We start from the raw sequence: 17,321 nt of genomic DNA, 5'->3' as shown, positions 1-17,321 counted from the left end.
GTTTTTATTTGTCGTGTATTGTTGAGAATGGAATGAAGTGTCTTAACGAGTTGAATTTTCTCATGTAGGAGTAATGTATTGAACTAACTATTCAAAGATATAGCTATGAGTTTACTGACACCTGTGATATAGGAAGTAAATAGAAGTTAATGACTTGATGTATATTTGCATATATGGATCCATATGAGATATGTATATATCTATTTTTTTTTTTTAATTATTTGATTGAAGTGGCCCAGGGATTGGGTTCAGTTTATATTTAGAGGTTTACATTTTTCCTGTCAGGTGATTTAAAATGTGTTTAATCTGCATTAATTTGCTTGAACCAGAGCATGACACTGCTTTACACCAGATAGGTCATATCCTACTCCTTAGATTGCCCCTACCCCTGAAACAAATTCTCTGCTTTTATTTTCCCACAAAACCCTGCTCTTTCACAAGCTTTTCGCTCTGTACTGTAACCCACAAAGTCAAAATTGCTGCTATTACAGTAAAGATGTCCGCTACAGTCATGCACAGTAGCAGATCAGGTTGCACTTTTTTCCTTTTACAGAGGGTTTAATTGTGTGCTAGGTTTGGTCTTTGTATTTGGGAATGTTGAACTTTTTATTTTGGTAATTAAAATTTCAATTGAAATCTGCATGTGTCTTTTACTGTCCTGGCTAATGATTACTGAGGAAGTGATCATGTCACAGCCTTTTAAGTTCCAAACACAAAATTGTTCAAGACAAGGCCTGGGTAGTGATGAGAGGTTTGTTTTAGAACACACTTCTTACTTCATTCTCTAAAATTGTATGGCGTTAAATTTGTGAAAAAAACAAAAATCCAATAATTTCTTACAACTTAAACACAAACAAAAGTTAACTTGATCTAATTTCACTACTTCAAAAAGTGGTAAAAAGAAAATTATTTTAAACCCTCTTATTGTATTTCTCTGATATTTGGCAAACATGACTTTTTTGCAAGTCATCCACCCATCTGTCATGAGGGGGCTGGATCCTATGCCAGATGTCATAGGGTGAGACGTGGGGTACACACTGGACAGGTTGCCAGTCTTTCACACGACTAACAGTGAGGCAGGCATTCATTCACACTTATGGGTCATTTAGAAGCACCAATGAACCTAACTGCATGTCTTTGGACTGTGGAAGAAAGCTGGAGAAAGACCACGAACAGATGGTGGATTCAAACCCAGGACCACCTTGCTGTGAGGCAACAGTACAAACTACAGGCTTGTGCCAAATGTACAAATTAGGTAAAATCTATTAGCCCTGTGAGAATATGGAAAAAAGAGCAAAGCCTCGCTTTAATGGTACAAATGAAATTCTTTTAATGCATATTAGCACATCATTTTTGGATTTACAAATATAAACATCACATTCACCTGAGGTGATCAATTACAGCACAACAACCAAAATACAACACCTACTGTAGGGAGTATAGGTTCAAAACTATGCAAATGAGTTATTTGCAAAGGTCAGCGTTAGCAGATTATATAAACCAGAACCAGGTGAAAACAGATGTGTGGGGGATTACTGTATTATCACAAAGTCAGTTTCACAGTTGCTGGGACAGTCAGCTTCCTGTTACTAACTTTTGGGTGTTGAACTTCACCCGCTGGGAGCTGCAACAGGCTTAAATCACCCTGATAAATTACTTGTACTAATTATTTGACCCAGCTATGTGACACACCTATGTCAACTTACTGAATAAATACAAACAGTAATAAAAAAAACAATCAATAAATTAATATTGAAATATTGTTGAAAACCCCATAAAGCAAAAACACTCCACAGTTTAAAGTAGTAATGTAACTGAAGGCATGAGGGTGTAACAGAATATGAAATTTGTTTATCTTTTTTTTTTTTTTTTTTTTTTTTTTTTTATCTTCATCAAAAAGACATTCTAAATATTTTTATGATCAGATATATTGTACATGCTATTTTATTTCTCTGATACTGAAGTGATGTTAAATTCAAATGTACATTTTGGCACGCAGACTGTTACAAGAGGGCAAACTGAAGGAGATCATTTTCAGTTCACGGTACAGTCTCTCTGTGATAATAGTTCCTGAGACACTGTAAACTCATGAAATGTTGCCGCTATAAAAATACTGTTTTTCAAATATTTAAGGAATAAAAATAACCCAGGAGTCAATTACAAGCAGGTCTTTATAAAAGTAGTCTCAAAAGAAACACATGCATGCCATCTCTTCTTAACCCGTCCAGTGAATGTTTGTCACCTCCTGACATTAGACTCCAAGGCTTCCATCCAGTCAACCTCAATCTTTCACTTCAGTTTACTGACAGTGATTCAGAGACTTATCACAGGACCAGTTGTTCCATTAAGTGCAAAGACCATCTTTGAAGTCCTTTTATTGTTTGCCCTGTTGGGAACTAGCTTATCTTCTGCAGCAATTTGTCCTCTTTCAATTTAAACGGTACACTCACAGACATCTCTGCGATGAACCTTTCACAGGCTGCCTTGGTCACCTGCTTGCAGAAGCGAAGGTCTATCTGACAGATGCTTCCGCAGCGCTTGAAGAAATTTAAGGAATGGTCCGTTACTCTGTTACACACTGAAAAAATGAGGCAAGGAAAAAGGGTTAGAAGAACAGAAAACTGTCAGTCCTGCTAATTTAAAAATGTATACGTCTCCAGACTAATCACATCTGGCATTCAAAAACTGGGCTTTATTGCTATAAATGTAAACCGGGGACTTTGATAAGGCTGGGACTAAAATGTAAATAAAAGCAGAAAGCAATGATCTGCAGATCTCGCGCATTTCCTTTTTTCAAAACAGTACACAAAAAACTGAGAAAATGTGCAATTTTAAGAAAAATATTACCTCATTTTTAATTTGATGGCAGCAGCATGTCTCACAAAAACTCAAACATTGGGATGGAGGCAACAAAAGGCCAAAACAGTAAGTGGTACTAAGAAGAAGCAGCTGAGGGAATATTTTTAAACTAATTAGGTTAATTGGCAACAGGCCAGTAATGTCTGGTTATTAAAAGTGCATCTTAAAGAGACACTTAAGAGTTCTTTAGAAGTGAAGACAGGCTTTACAAAACACTGCCCTCACAATTCTGGAGAAATCTCCTCACAGCAGACAAGATCAACAATTAATATCGGATGCCTGTTATCTCCTGGCCCTCAGGTGGTGCAGCACTAAAAACAGGCATGATTCTGTCATTGAGAGCAAAACTGTTATGTGGTCAGAAAAATCAAAATGTCAAATTATTTTTAAAAACCATGGACACCTGATTTTCTGGACTAAAGAGGAGAGGGCTTGTCATCCAGCTTACTACCATCTGTGACGGTATGGGCGGACTTTAGTGCCTATGGAACTGGCAGCTTGCACATCTGGAAAGGCACAATCAATGCTGAAAGCTATATACAGCTTTTAGAACAACATATGCTCCCACCACAACAATGCCAAGTACATGTCCTAGTTTTCTGAGACATTTTGTTGCCATCAGATTCAAAACAAGCTAATATTTTTCTTACAATTGTAACATTTTCTTATTTTAAACATTTGAGATGTCATCTATGTTCTGTTATGAATAAAATATGCGTTTACAATATTTGCAAAGCATTGCATTTTGTCTTGTTTTTTACATTTTACACAATGACAGTAAAGAAGATTGTAATTCTGAGTACCGTTGCTAATTCAAACAAAAAAAAAAAACACACAAGCTAAGTGCACAGTAGCTGAAATGCTAAAAGCAGCATATTAAAGGAAGTAAACTAACCAATGCTAAGTATACTAATCTATTTATTCATCTCAAGTCCAAGTATATAATTTCCTGGAACAATCAAGCACAACCCACAGCATTTAAATAATTTAGTGGCTAATATCGATGCTTTAGCAAAACCCCCTATTTCGCCTTCTTCCTCTGTGGTTAACACAAGAGTTGTTATTGTCTTGTATTTTCCATTACTTTTGAAAACTTCTATATAATTTTAAACACTTATTTTGACTGCAGTTTATTTTACAGAGTTGGTTTACTTGTTTCAGTTTTGTTTTATTAGTTTCAATGTTTGTTTGTTTTTATTTTGGCACCCAAAAGAGACACCAACACAAACAATACAAACACTTGAGCCACTGGAAACAGACACACCCAGTCTCAATAAAAATATCAATCATTGTATGTCTTATGACAAGTTCTATTTTGTCCTAACAGAGATGCTTTCTGTGTTATTATATGGAAGTATGAGTTTAGACTGACCATCAGGTTATTTAAAGGACAGGAAGTGTGCCATTTATTTGAATTCAGCCGCCCAGCTGAACTTGTATGCAAGCCTGCTGGAAAAAAAACAAACATGAAAAAGCCTGATGCCTGTATATTCCCATGACTCCACGCTCTGATTCAACATCTCACCTGAGAGGTTGATTTCTGTGAGGGAATCTCTGGTTGTGGTCCCTGCTGCTGTCAGCAGGTTGACTGACTGGTCATTGATATGGTTGCAGTATCTAAGGTCCAGCCTGGAGAGCAAAGGCATCTGTCGACTTATGAGGCGTAAAGACGTGTCGGTGATGTCCAGCCCCGCTAACCTCAGTTCCTCCACGTTCCGCAACTTGCAGCGGTTATCCAGCTGGCCTGTTAGTTAGTTGGTCAAATAAAAAGTAACACAGAACAATTTTAAATTTGATCAACACCTCAAGATTATAAAAGTCTCTGACATTCAAGTTCACGCTTGTGTTTCAGTTTGAAAACGTAAATCTAAAGCAGCGCCTCCTGGAAAAATCTATTTTGGGGTTTGGAATGAGAGCAATAACCTTTTCAGCTACTGAAAAGCTTCCCACTCCAAGAGTTGCTCTATAAAATAGTTAGCAATGTGTAACTGAGTACCTAAGAGTTTTAACATTAACACTTACGCAAGTTAATGTGAAATGATTAGTAACTGTGTTTATGTTGCAGCTGTTAAAACTTAACTTTGAGTATCATTTATGCATAACAGCATGGCAGGCAGGAGAAAAGGGCACATTTATGATAGTAGTTGTGCTTTACCTGGTCTGTTATCTGTGGGAGGGGAGAGGAGGTCCCTCATCTGTGCATCTTTGAGTCCCTCCACCCACTGCACATCGAGAGTGCGCAGCAGAGGGCAGCTGGAGGTGCAGAGTGCAGACACAGCAGCCCAGGAGCAACCTGACAGCCTTAACACTCGCAGACCTAAAACATATAGTGGCACTTTAAAACACTGATTTGGGGGGTGGGGGTTCTGTAACCTTAGATCAAAAATCCCTTATAGTTAAGTACCTGGCAGTCTGTTAATAAGCCAGCTTAATTGTTTCTTGGAAATGTTGGTCCAGCTGAGGTCCAGGGAGACTGGCTGTCGGCGGATAATCCCACTTAGCATGAGTGGGGTGATTGAGGTGCAGCGGTTCAGATCTATCTTTGTCCAGAGTCTCTTGTCACAACACCTAGCAGAAATAAAGATTTGTGTTGAATGTCAGGTCTTTGTGTCAAGGCAGAACACTCTAAACCAAACTGTAACTGCTCCTCCACATTTCAGAGGGTTTTTTTCTCTTCTGCACTAACTGTAAACATCAGAAATATATTTTAAATCACTGTTGAGATAGTGCTGTGCATTTACCATCTGTTCCACGTCTTGCACACTCTCATGCACACACACAGCTCCTGGTGTGTGAGATAGCGGAATATCTTCATCCAGAGCTCTCGCTGGATAATGTGTGCTTTTCCATCTTTTAGAGGCAGTCTGTCGGGAGGCGGGCTTATGGGAGGGGGCCGAATAACGTGCCGCTCCATTTGGACACACTTGGGTGGAGAGCGCGGAGGAACCGGCCGGGTTGTCGGAGTGCTCCTGTTGAAGCCCAGCGGAGTGATCTGACTTGGGTAGAAGTGTCGCAGCTCCCAGGAGTTCCCATTCATCTCTTTGGTCTTGAGGTGGGCCCTCTGATCCCCGAGCTCATTGCCGTTGCAGAACAGCTTCTTGGGTTCCTCGTTTTCCGTCTCTGGTTCAGGCTTCAGTGGTTGCCGGTTCTCATTGGCCATGCAGTCCTCGGTCTTCTGGATTTCCTGGGTAAGTGCTTTGCTCAGTTCCCGACTCAGCTCTCTGTTAGGTAAACGCCGCTTACGCCGAGCCTTTGGACGCGGGCCTTTTTCCTGGGTCTCGCTCCCGCCCTCACTGCTGGGGCCGGCCTGTGGAGAGCTACAGTGAGACTGGTCACTGTCTCCAACCGGTGTTCTAAGGCTGAGATTCAAAAGGTCACTCTTGGAGTCCCTGTAATCCACATCATCTTCAGGGTCTCCAGAGCGCCCTTTCCTCTCTACACCGCTCTGGAAAAGAGGCTCCCTTCCGTCTTCATCCTCTTCTTCAGCATCTTCATCATCCTCTTCTCTCTTGATTTGTTGAAGAAGTTTGGAAAAATAAGGATCATCTGACCTTTCCTGGAGAAACAAAAAAAACAAAAACAAAACCACATGTCAGGGCTCTAGATCTTTTTGCCACGTTTGCACTGATACACCTAAAAGTTAGGCGCACCCACATTTTTCAACTGCATCACTTAACACTGCAGTTTTACATGTGCACTTTTTTGGGGGGAATATTGCTGTCCATACAGACAATATTGATTTAGAAATGATTAACTAACAATCTTGTCAACACAAGGTTCTTTATTTGGAGCACAGTTCTACAAGAAAGATAAGTTACTGAAAAAGTGTTTGTGCTTGCAGTGCTTTGGCACTCTTTGGTAACTTTGTAGACAATGTTAAAATGAATCATCACATCGGCCTCCTCTGGCGACCTGTTTGCTGCTGCCTGCCGCTGAAAGGCAGTGGGGAGAGGGGACACTTGGGCAGTGCATTTATCGCAGCACATGTGTTTTCTGGATACACTGTGCTTTTTCAGGTTCAGAGAATGATGGCTCCTTGTCAGAGCACTGGCTATGAATTTCAGACGGATCAGGCCTTAACAAAAAAGTTATCAATAGTTCTTTTTACATCTTATTACCCACAGCTACATCCACTTCTGTCAGGCCTAGGCTACTCACTAGGGCTGGGTATCATCATTGATTTCTATAATCCTTTCGATTCAGATTTACAAGGTCCCGATTGGATTCAATTCAGTTTTGCCTCAGACAGTCTGGCGTTTTATAGCAGATAACCTTAAAAATATTCTGCAATTTTGCATAATTTTAAAAAGTTTAAATTTCTTCAGTATTGAACAGCAGAAGTTGCTGCCCTCTCTTGTCTGAGGTCATTAAAAAAAGAAAAGAAAAAAAAGCGTCAGATAGCGCTGTAAACAGCGGTAGTTTGGTGGGTAATTAAGCGAATTAATAATGGCGAAAACAGAGATTTGAGATGGGAAACTATTCTTAAAGTACACAGAGAGAGAAAGCTGTGCATGAAGTGTGATTTTATCATGGTGGAAGCAATACAGCAAAAGTCAGAGGGAATTAATGACGACATTCACGTGCTGTTGGGTAAGAAAGCCAAGAAAGAGAAAACTGATTCTGATGCGTCGGGTCCACGCTCTGTGTTTACGTCTTTGTGCGGAATTCTATCCACCTGCACTTTCAAACGTACACACGAAGGACCACAGGAATATCTGCACCACGGCCAATCAGAGAAGTCCCGCCCCTGACTATGTCTGACCACACTGAGACTTTTTTTTTTTTTACTCGAACATCTGGTCGCAGCGGTGCGAACTAGGATTTTTTTTGAGTCGCACCATTGAAAAATTTGGTCGCATTTGTGACCAATTTGGTCGCACTCTAGAGCCCCCAAAGTACTGCTCCATTTACACACTGTACATTATTATACAAACCTTCTTCCTCACACTGAGATCCTCTTCCTCATCATCATCAAACAGCTTCCTCTTTTTCCTCAGTTTGTCCTCGGGCCGGGGCCGTGGCAGGTTGCTGGGTGAAAGCACCGGCGGCTGGCGGCTGAGAGACTCCTCGGGTCGGTACCTGGGTGTCTCCTCTTTGTCTGACCTCCTCTTAGTTGCTGAAGAAGCGTCCCCTTCCTCCTTTGTCACAGGCTTCTGTTCCCTCAGCAAAGAGCCAGGGAGGTTGGAGGCATACTTGAACCCCGGGCCCCTTTTTTGCTTCAATGCCAAAGGGACAATAATTGCGAGACAACTTTATACCTTTAGCCTATATTGACAAGAAAAATACGCTGTTCCTAAAAGTGCTCCTATGGTTTAATAAACAAAATCAATGTGACCGAGAACATAAGACACAGCAGTCAGAGGTTTCCTGCTTCACTGCCACATGTAAAAGATGACAAAAGTATAAACAGGAAGTGGCAAGTTGATCAACACACGCTTTAACCGAATATTGAAATAATGAAAGCAACAAAAGCTCTGTAATGCTAATTAATTCTCTTTTGTTTCCAAAACACACTTGATGAGCTGAAACGTGACATAAAAACCGTGACACACACATATTTGTACTCACTTTTCCACTCTTTCCAGCATGGTTGCATTTAGGACATTCCCAGCAGTTAGGGAGTTCATCATTCACCACCCCCGAAGCGTCGCACACCTGATAAAAACAACGGCCAAATGAGTCGGATTTCAACTTGAACTGCCAGCTCTCGCTTAGTCTTGTGTTCAGTGTGTTTAATGCAAACAAGGCAAGGGAAGTGAAAGTGGCTGTTGTGACGCGTACTTGTTAGGCAGGTCAGCACAGTTTAACCTCAGTCGCTGTTAAACATGCCAACTCTTGCTTCATGGATTACTCAGAAAAGGGAAGTATAAACAGTTAAAGATCTCAACTCGGCCTAAATATGCTGTTACAAATCTAAACTGCTGTATGAGGTTCCAAATATATTCTGCAACAAGACAATAAAACAGCTAGGAAAAACCTGTAACGAGGCACAAAGAGGCAGCCTCTTTTTTTCTGTTTTGTTTGTTTGTTTTCTACTCTTTTGAGGAATTTAGCTGATGGCATTAAAAATTCTTAGCTCTTGCATGCAAAACAAACATGCAGACCATGCTTCAAAAACTGGTTTGACCAAACATATGCAAATAGCAAATTGTGTTTTCGCATAACAGGTTACAAACAGGGTGTGTGCAGTGTGTTGCCCTTTTTGGTCATGATCTAATACAGTTTCTTTTTTAATCTGAGAGTTTGTTTTTAAACTCCTGACCTCTTAAGCTTTCTTAAGCATGTGTTCAGTGAAACCCTCAGCGTGATGGTGTCATGTCGGAGCCGTAAAATCTTAAGATCCACATCACAAACAAAGTTTTTTTAGCGTTATGTAAACATCAACATTTCTACCCAATTATCTCCTCTGACTGCGATTCAACTGCCTGAGTCACTCCTGTCATGTTACAATGATCTGAGATTCCTGGCACATTACTGCAACAGTGTGAGTCACCGTCACAATGACTGTAATGATGAGGTGGAGTTGTTCAGCTGTTCCCAACGTAGGCGCCCTTCTGTACCTTCAGGCAGTTGGGATGGACGATCTCATTGCAGATCGAGCACTCCATCAGCATAAAGTTAAACTTGTCCTCCTCATCCTCCAGTGTGTCCTCCTTCCCGGCTTCTTTGCACACTACACACACTGCTGTGTGGGGCAACACAGGCTGCATGGGGCGAAAAAAGAAAAAACAAGCAGAAATAAAGTTTATTAAGCAGTGAATGCTTTGGAAAAACAAAGCTGACAGTGTTACATGTCTTCATGGATAATTTTGGCTCTAAAGCTCTACTGACTCACCGCGATGCACTGTCTCATGATGCAGGACTGCTTCATGCGCCCTGGTCCACCAAACTTCTTCATGTCCTTACAGAAGTGACACTCCCCGCATTCAGACCGCAAGCAAGCCTCGCACTTTCTGCAGCGTGTCCTCCTGCGGCGGGCTCCAGAGGAGCTGCGGTTGGACGGCAGCTTAACAGCTGACGACGTCCCCATTTTGGGTTTGGGCCGGTTAGCTGCCCGCTGCTGGAAGGCAAAAAACGTAAGAGACATTAGATGATAACTCAAAATGAAGAGACTCTCTGTCATTGAGAACATGGACACAGGACCTTTAAGCAAACTAACAGGTGAACAGATATCAGACCAAACGGCTGAAATAACAGTAATCAGCACAAGGAATCCAATCAAACTGGCACTGCCATCAAACTGTGATGCATGCATTATGTATTTATTTATAGGCTATTCTTGCTGCTGCTTAATTACATGTGAGTCATATGACCCAGCTACTAAAAAATTCCTTAACTAAACAAGGAATTTAGTTTAGTTCCACCTTGAACTTGGGATTTTACTATCCTTCGGCAAACAGAGCCATGTGGAAACAGTTTATACTTAAGCAGCAATTAATATTAATTTTTATCAATTAATTTCCCTTAATATTTCCTAAGTAATTATTTTGTCAACAAAATATCTGAAAAGTTGATCATGATCTCTCAAAATAACCCCAAATTAAGGTATTCAGATTACCATTTCAAGTAAAAAGTTCTCACATTTTAGAAACTGGAATCAGTGAATATTTGCATGTTTTTGCTTTAAAAAGTACTGGATTCCTATTGGATGGAACATTAACGACACATAAGTGGTGTTTGTAGGCTTTTGATATACAATTATTGTGTTACTGATTAAACAAATGATTTGCTTCTTGGCTACTGGGTTAACTAGTACTCACTCTAAATCAAGTTAACAATTAAAAAAAAGAAAAACAAAGCTGTGGTGAGGGTAGTGTCTCTACCTTACGATATGAAGCACCTTGAGGCAATTTCTGTTGCGATTTGGCGCTATATAAACTGAACTGTACCCATAATGTAGGCATGTCAATGAAATTGTGTCCTCACAGTGCATGTTAAGCTTAGGGTTAAGGGTGTCACCTTGAGAATTGTGACAAAAGCATACTCCAAATCTTCTTATTTGAGTCACTGGAAGCAGCAACAGTGTGATGCTGTGGACTAAAAATTAAAACAGTAATTTAACGATCAGACTGAAATTTAAGCAACCAATTATCTAACTGAATCCTGAAACCTTAATTCATTTTGTGATTTTCTCACATCTCCTTCTTACTCTCTTCCCTGTTGCCATGGCAGGGCAATATAAAGCACTATGAAAATAAGACAAATCACACAGGAGGAGAGGTTACCTAGGCAACACATTTGCCTCTCTGATGGCAACTGTTTGAATAAAAAACTGAGAGAGATGGATAAAAATAAGCTCAGTGGAGCTATGATTTGTGCTCTGAGCACTTTCCTGATGTCATCTATTCTTATTCTATTACTGAAATCACACACGGCCCACACACGACGGCTCATTTCAGCTCTTTCACCAATTATTACTCCATTCATTTGTATAAAACACCAAATTACAATAAATTAAGATCATTCAAGCCTCTGCGGTTGTCTTATGTGGAAGATGATACTGAGGCGTTGCAGACAGGTAAAACAAGATGTTCCAGGCGAACGATAACGTCACTCTTGCTTTCTGAATGATATTCACTGGAAGGAGTGGAGAAACCAGCCCTAAATATGTGCTAAAGAAGCTTCACGGCAAATTGCTAATAACAACAGTGACAACATGTTTCTTCTTGTTTAACAGAAACTGCTCTTTGGAGCGTTTTCCCCCAGGAGGATTTTGAAACGCGTTGTTAGATCTATCCCTTTACATATCAGAGTTTCTTCTGTTGTGTTGCTGTCAGCTCAAGAAGTTGTTCTTTGCCTGCTGCTGCTGCTGACAGAGCATCTATGCAAAACCAGGCTAAATGATCAAACCAGGCAAAGCTTATTTTCATGGTGCCAAGCTTTCCATTAATCCATCTGACTAATACGGAAATATGAGAAAGAAACACAGAAGAAAGGACAGGTGCTGTTGCTGCAGGTGTGGCTGATACCTCACCATTTCCCTAACCTTATCTCACATGACTTTGTCTCTCATAGCATATCTAAAGTAAGGCCAAGTCTCTGAGCAAATAAAGTCCATGCAAAGTTTAAAACTACAACAAAAAACTGACATGTCCTCCATTCCCTCCATGTCTCCAAATTTTATTTGGCTGCTTTTTTTTAATCCCAGATGTATCTCCTCCCGTGATCACTTAGTAGCCAAATGTGTAAACCACTACGCTACAGATCCACTGTCTCTGCACAGACACTAATTGGCTGCTGAACCCTGCAAATAAAAACATGGCCCATATTGCTGTGACACAATCTTCTGACTCAGCATCAGCGTGGATGTCAGCAAGTGAAACTCACGTTTGCCTTCATCTGCTGCCCGGGCTCAATTAGCACAAATAACATGTGCTGCTCTCCCTATAATATGTCACAACAGAAGACTTCAAAATATGATCTTTGATGCTACACTGCTTGTGAGTGTTGTGGATATAAACATTGTGTAAGAGCAGGGGTCTGACGCTTACATCAGCACTTCTCCCATTTCTCTTGAACTGTACATGCCAACTGTGTGCTGGAGAGACTTGTGCAATATCTAATGAGCCCTGTGAGAAAGTATCCATGCTGCTGACCTCAAATGAGCATGCACTCCATGCCACTCATGAGAAGTTCCCCCCTGTAAGCCACATTAAAGCTTTATTTCTGTTAAAAATCAAACCCATTTGCCCAGTTTGGGGCCACTGGACTACTAAGTAACAGAAGTAGAGACACTTCATTGTTACCCTCTCCCCACCCCCACCCCCTTTCTCTGTCCCTGCTTCCTCAACGTTTTTGACTAAAGCTTTCTTAAAGGCGCAGAGTTGTGGGACAAGTTTTGGAAGTGAGAGGAAATCAATCACATGAAAAACAGTTTCGATATAGCAGGTTAACCAAAGTGCACGATAAAATCATAAGTTGGCCAGCATAAAGTCGGATGGCCTTCACCGTTAAGGTAGTGGGTGATAACGAGGTTGTGGTCACAGCCGCGGATCTGTAACCTCACTGGATGAGGCTGCTCGCTATTAAGAGGTGGTCAGTACAAAAATGGGTCGGTTGTGGCTAACAAGATAGATGGTGTCTAGGAGGCGAGGACACGGTGTGTTTTTGGACGGTCACGGAACACAAAAAGGAGGAACTCCAGTTCTTTTAAATGTGTACAAATATTTAGCTTTGTGTTTATTCGCTATTACCTGGCTGACCGAAGAATAAGGTTTAAAACACACCTTCTCCTTTCAACCCGACTAACCTACATAGAGAGAGGAAAAGCGGATACAAACATTCACCTGAAGTAACTGACGAAAAGGAAAAAACGCCAAAACCCTTTTTTTAAATCGAGAAGCATACAGAGCAAAGTAGAGTTCACGAAATTAAAATACCTGCTCAGATTCTGAATCATATTCCTCATCGTCTCCGCTCAGTGACAAGGCCATGTCTCCTCTCTCTCATCGTTTGAGAAAACTAACATGGCTGAACAAGCTAAGTTCGTCTCCCCCCCCCCCCCTTCCTTCACACCAAACACACACAGGCAGCTTCTGCAGGCTGCGTTCACGAACCATAGGAAATATCAAAACTGACGTAAAAAACCTAAACGACACAACTATAATTCAAAATGTATTGGAAAGAAACGTAAACGCAGAGGGTTGTACAGAAATTTAACAAATATACAGGTTTCTGGGATGGTTCGTTATTGTATTAACACCCTATCCATATGACAATAAAATCGGCTAAATGTAATTAACGTGGCATGTTAACGCAACGTCGATGAAACAGGAAGTAAAGATAAGCAGGTAAAACAAGATGTCTCCCTCCCACACTCGTCCGTCTTTGCTTTTGTCTTGGCGTTTGTAGGCAGTCTATGGGCTGTATGACTCAGTGGCAGAACAAATTCTTCAAAGGTTTATTTAATGCGTTTAACCTTTTAATCCTTATGGGCTTAGCAGTTTACAAATAGCATTAAACTTCAAAAACACTCAGTGAGTTTATTCAGGCGTTTGTCATCAAATGTTGATAAGGTGATAATGTGTTTACTTTTAATAATTGAAACTTTAAAAATATTCCCAACTATACAGCCATGTATGTACAGTGTATAAAGTTCACCTAATGTAGCTAGATGTAAACACTCTTAAACTAAAAGTGAAAAACAGCACTTTGATTTCCCAGTCAAGAACTGTCTTTCTTATCTGATTTAGCCTACCTGACAGCAGATTCAACACAACGTGAAGTATGTATTACTCATTGTTTGGTTAGTTATATAATTATGATGATTAAACACAGAGTTATGTAAAGCAAGAATGTGTGTGTAAAGATTGAACATGAACATATTGACGCCACCCAGTGTTGAAACTCAGTTTGCTCCAGCTACAGTGTAATGGCTTTGGAATTATCTTGTCTAGGGCTCCTGACGGTGTAAGAACAGATTCATAGGTCAGTGTATTCACGACACAGGAGCAGTTCAACATAAAGCAAAAAGTAACATTTCTAATATTCTCTGTGAGATGTTTGGTTGTGCTATGTCTGGCCCCCGAATGGTTTCCCCTCCCACTGGCAGACTACTCTGGCAGTTCACAGAGAAGTACCACAACTAGATCCCCCCACTGATACAAAAAGTGTGCGTCCGCCTACTGAATGCCAGGAAATATACAAGTGGTTACCTTGTGGTAATTCAAGTGTTGCAAAACTTTCTGACTGAAACCTCACTAAAAGGACCTGCTGTACCAAAGCAGAAATATTTATATTTTAAATTTGTATTGTAGCTTGTTTTTAAATTCATTGCATTATCATTGTGTAATATCCTTTTTAAAGATAACAAGAAACTTTGAAAGATTTGTGATTTACCAGATATTTGTAAATTCTCATCTTGAAGTTGCATAGCAGGATTGATACTTTGTTTCCATCCTCTAAGTTGAATATGTAGCCCACTGAATTGTGTTAAATTACTATTATCTGTATATTTAGGAAACTGAAATAAAATACTTCAAACACAATATGAAAAAATGTTTGAACTTTGTCACGTCCTTTTTATTTATATTTTATGGCAAATTTAAACAAGAGCAAACCCAAAGTGCTTTCCAGACAGATGTGTTTATATTCTACATCTCTGTAACAGTGCGGCCTTTTGCGGCTGGATTTACAGTGAGGAAGACCAAGATAGTGGAACGAAGCATGTATTCACAGTATAGCTCCCCTCACAAAACTGTATCTAATGACAACTAGCAGCCTTAAATACATCAATTTCAATAAATAAACATACAAATACATTTTACATTTTCATAAACAAACAAACAAAACCCTCAAAAAACCCAAGAAACCCAAGCCTTAACCCATGGCCTCTCCCGGAACCTTTAAATGGTGTCTGGACCCCCGGGGAAGCATTTGCCCAAACACCCTGAAAAGGACACAGGAAAGACAGGTTAGTAATCATATCCTCTTTGCACCACCTTTACTTCAAATTTTTGACTCGCACACAATCAGACTTAAACTTCTTGTGTGCAAATGTTCTTCATGTGCAAATCTATGTTTAAAGTGCAATGCTAAATAAAGTGCTGGATAAGTTGCTTTTAATACAGTAAAAGGTGCTCCTAAAGTGCTACACAAATTATAATATGAATAGTAGTAAGGGAGTCCTCTTCCTTACATTTCCTCCCCTCTCTTAAGTGCAAAGTGCTTCAGTCCTCTGTCATCCTGGATAAACAGTCAGTAACCACATTTGACTTCCCTGGCCTGTACAGGACCGTAAAGTCATGATGCTGCAAAGACAGGTACTATCCTGCAATGCAAGCATTTGCATCCCTCATGCGGTTCGACTACTGGAGGGCACAGCGATCAGTCTCTAGAGTGAAGTGATGTCCCAGAAGATAATACCTCAAGATCTCAATAGCCCATTTTCATGGCCAAACACTTTCCCCACTGTCGAATACCTCGTCTCCCTGTCAGGTAGTTTCCGACTCAGAAACACCACAGGCCTTCTTTCACCATCTTGCTGAAGCACAGCTCCAAGGCCTACTTCTGAAGCATCTGTTTACAAGATGAATGGCTTGCTGAAGTCTGGGCTGTATAGAACTGAATGTGTGCATACTGCTTCCTTGAGCTCTCTGAATGCATGCTCACATTCTGTCCAACACACTTTGTCGGGGGCTGAACCCTTTGTGAGGTCATTCAGTGCAGTGGATCGCTCTGCAAAATAAAATATGAATTTTCTGCACCAGCCTACCAGACCCAGAAAACCTCTCACCTTCCTTTTTTGTCATCGGAACTGAGAAGGACTGGAAACCTGGACATACATCCCTGGCCACACAAAACTGCTGCTGATCCTATTCAGTGTTTTGAGAAAAGCCATATGACCTGCCCATGGAATTGAATGGCCTAAATCCGTAACTTTGTTTCTGAACTGTTGTGGGAGTGCTACCGCCTCACACTTCCTCTTTTTCCTGGTACAAGATGCCTCCTTTAATTAAGTAAACAATGTCTACAAGATCTTACCTGACCTTGACTAGCTCCCTCTACCTCTGTTACCTTCTCAAACCAGGGTTTTAGAGTAGGGTCGCTTCTTTGGAGTGCACCTAAATCTGAGGGAATGTCAAACTCAAGCTGGTTATTTGGCTTGGGAAACCATGGTGTACCGTTTTCCCCTGAGCCTTTGACCTTTTCCCTTTTCTGCTCTCTGTTTCCAGAGACTCCTCAAAAAAAAGAAAGAAAGAAAGAAAGAAAAAAAAAAGGGGGGGGGGTAGCTCTTAGATCATTTTCTTTGCACTTTATGGTCTTGTGCCTACATGACAGGGTTTCAATGGTTCTGCTGTCATATCTAGAGGAAGTGAGCCTCTAGATTCATCACTTAGATTTTCCCCTGAATTCAAACTAGAATGTACAAGAGTTTCAAAGCAAAGCTTCTTCTTTACGCCCATAAATTAAAACAGGGACAATATAAGCTTTCTTTCCTACTGGCTCTGTGGCTGGTCTTGGAACTACACACAAAAGAGATGGTTTTGATTTAAGGGCATGGCAAAATGTTGTGTATAATAATAATAATAATAATAATAATAATAATAATAAATTTTATTTATGAGCGCCTTTCAAGTCACCCAAGGACACTTTACAATAGGATAAAACACATAATAGAACAATGACAAAATAAGAACAATAAAACAAAAGCACAAGATAAAATTAACAAACAGTGGATTCACAGTGAATATGCAGATTTGAACAGATGGATTTTGAGTTGGGATTTAAACTGGGGGAGAGAACCATTGTTTCTTATTTCTGGGGGTAGAGCGTTCCACAGCCTGGGAGCAGAGCAGCTGAAAGCTCTGCTTCCCATGGTGGTGAGGCGGAAGGAAGGTACAGCAAGATGGATAGAAGAAGAAGATCGAAGTGAACGGGCAGAACAGGTAGTGCTTAACAGGTTAGAAAGGTAAGGAGGAGCGAGGTTATGAATGGCCTTGAAGGTGAGCAGAAGAAGTTTG

General features: G+C 40.5%; 1 protein-coding gene across 4 annotated transcripts; it reads right to left on the bottom strand.

Annotated features, from left to right (window-relative positions):
• Positions 1-1,305: 1,305 nt before the first annotated feature.
• On the bottom strand, positions 1,306-13,372 carry kdm2ba (lysine (K)-specific demethylase 2Ba). 4 transcript variants are annotated; one of them, XM_085425146.1, is made up of 11 exons: positions 13,239-13,297; positions 10,819-10,896; positions 9,695-9,919; positions 9,420-9,563; positions 8,428-8,514; positions 7,794-8,084; positions 5,601-6,415; positions 5,264-5,427; positions 5,015-5,176; positions 4,385-4,603; positions 1,306-2,578 (listed from the first exon to the last, which is right to left on the bottom strand). In XM_085425146.1, the coding sequence occupies exons 3-11, from the start codon at positions 9,887-9,889 to the stop codon at positions 2,397-2,399; spliced, it is 2,259 nt and encodes a 752-aa protein (XP_085281272.1). In that variant the 5' UTR covers positions 9,890-9,919; positions 10,819-10,896; positions 13,239-13,297; the 3' UTR covers positions 1,306-2,396. The 4 variants fall into 4 exon arrangements, with proteins under 4 accessions (XP_085281272.1, XP_085281270.1, XP_085281271.1 ...); XM_085425147.1 differs by lacking the exon at positions 10,819-10,896 and adding an exon at positions 4,232-4,305 and having other exon boundaries at positions 2,415-2,578; positions 13,239-13,372; XM_085425144.1 differs by lacking the exon at positions 10,819-10,896 and having other exon boundaries at positions 13,239-13,372.
• Positions 13,373-17,321: the final 3,949 nt, after the last annotated feature.

Source organism: Rhamphochromis longiceps, linkage group LG12 (assembly GCF_057381845.1).
Source record: "Rhamphochromis longiceps isolate RC_006_pf linkage group LG12, R_longiceps_female_GT1.1, whole genome shotgun sequence".
NCBI classification, from domain to species: Eukaryota; Metazoa; Chordata; class Actinopteri; order Cichliformes; family Cichlidae; genus Rhamphochromis; species Rhamphochromis longiceps.
This window is presented reverse-complemented; position numbering and strand designations above follow the sequence as displayed.

What these genes read in the sequence shown, in the direction of transcription:
- kdm2ba (XM_085425144.1), bottom strand. Translation starts at nt 13,292, where the DNA reads ATGGCCTTGTCACTGAGCGGAGACGATGAGGAATATGATTCAGAATCT. An exon ending in TGCAAGACGTGGAACAGATG is followed by an intron (nt 5,428 to 5,600) that starts GTAAATGCACAG and finishes TATTTCTGCTAG; the next exon opens with GTGTTGTGACAAGAGACTCT. An exon ending in CACAGAAATCAACCTCTCAG is followed by an intron (nt 2,579 to 4,384) that starts GTGAGATGTTGA and finishes TCATTTTTTCAG; the next exon opens with TGTGTAACAGAGTAACGGAC.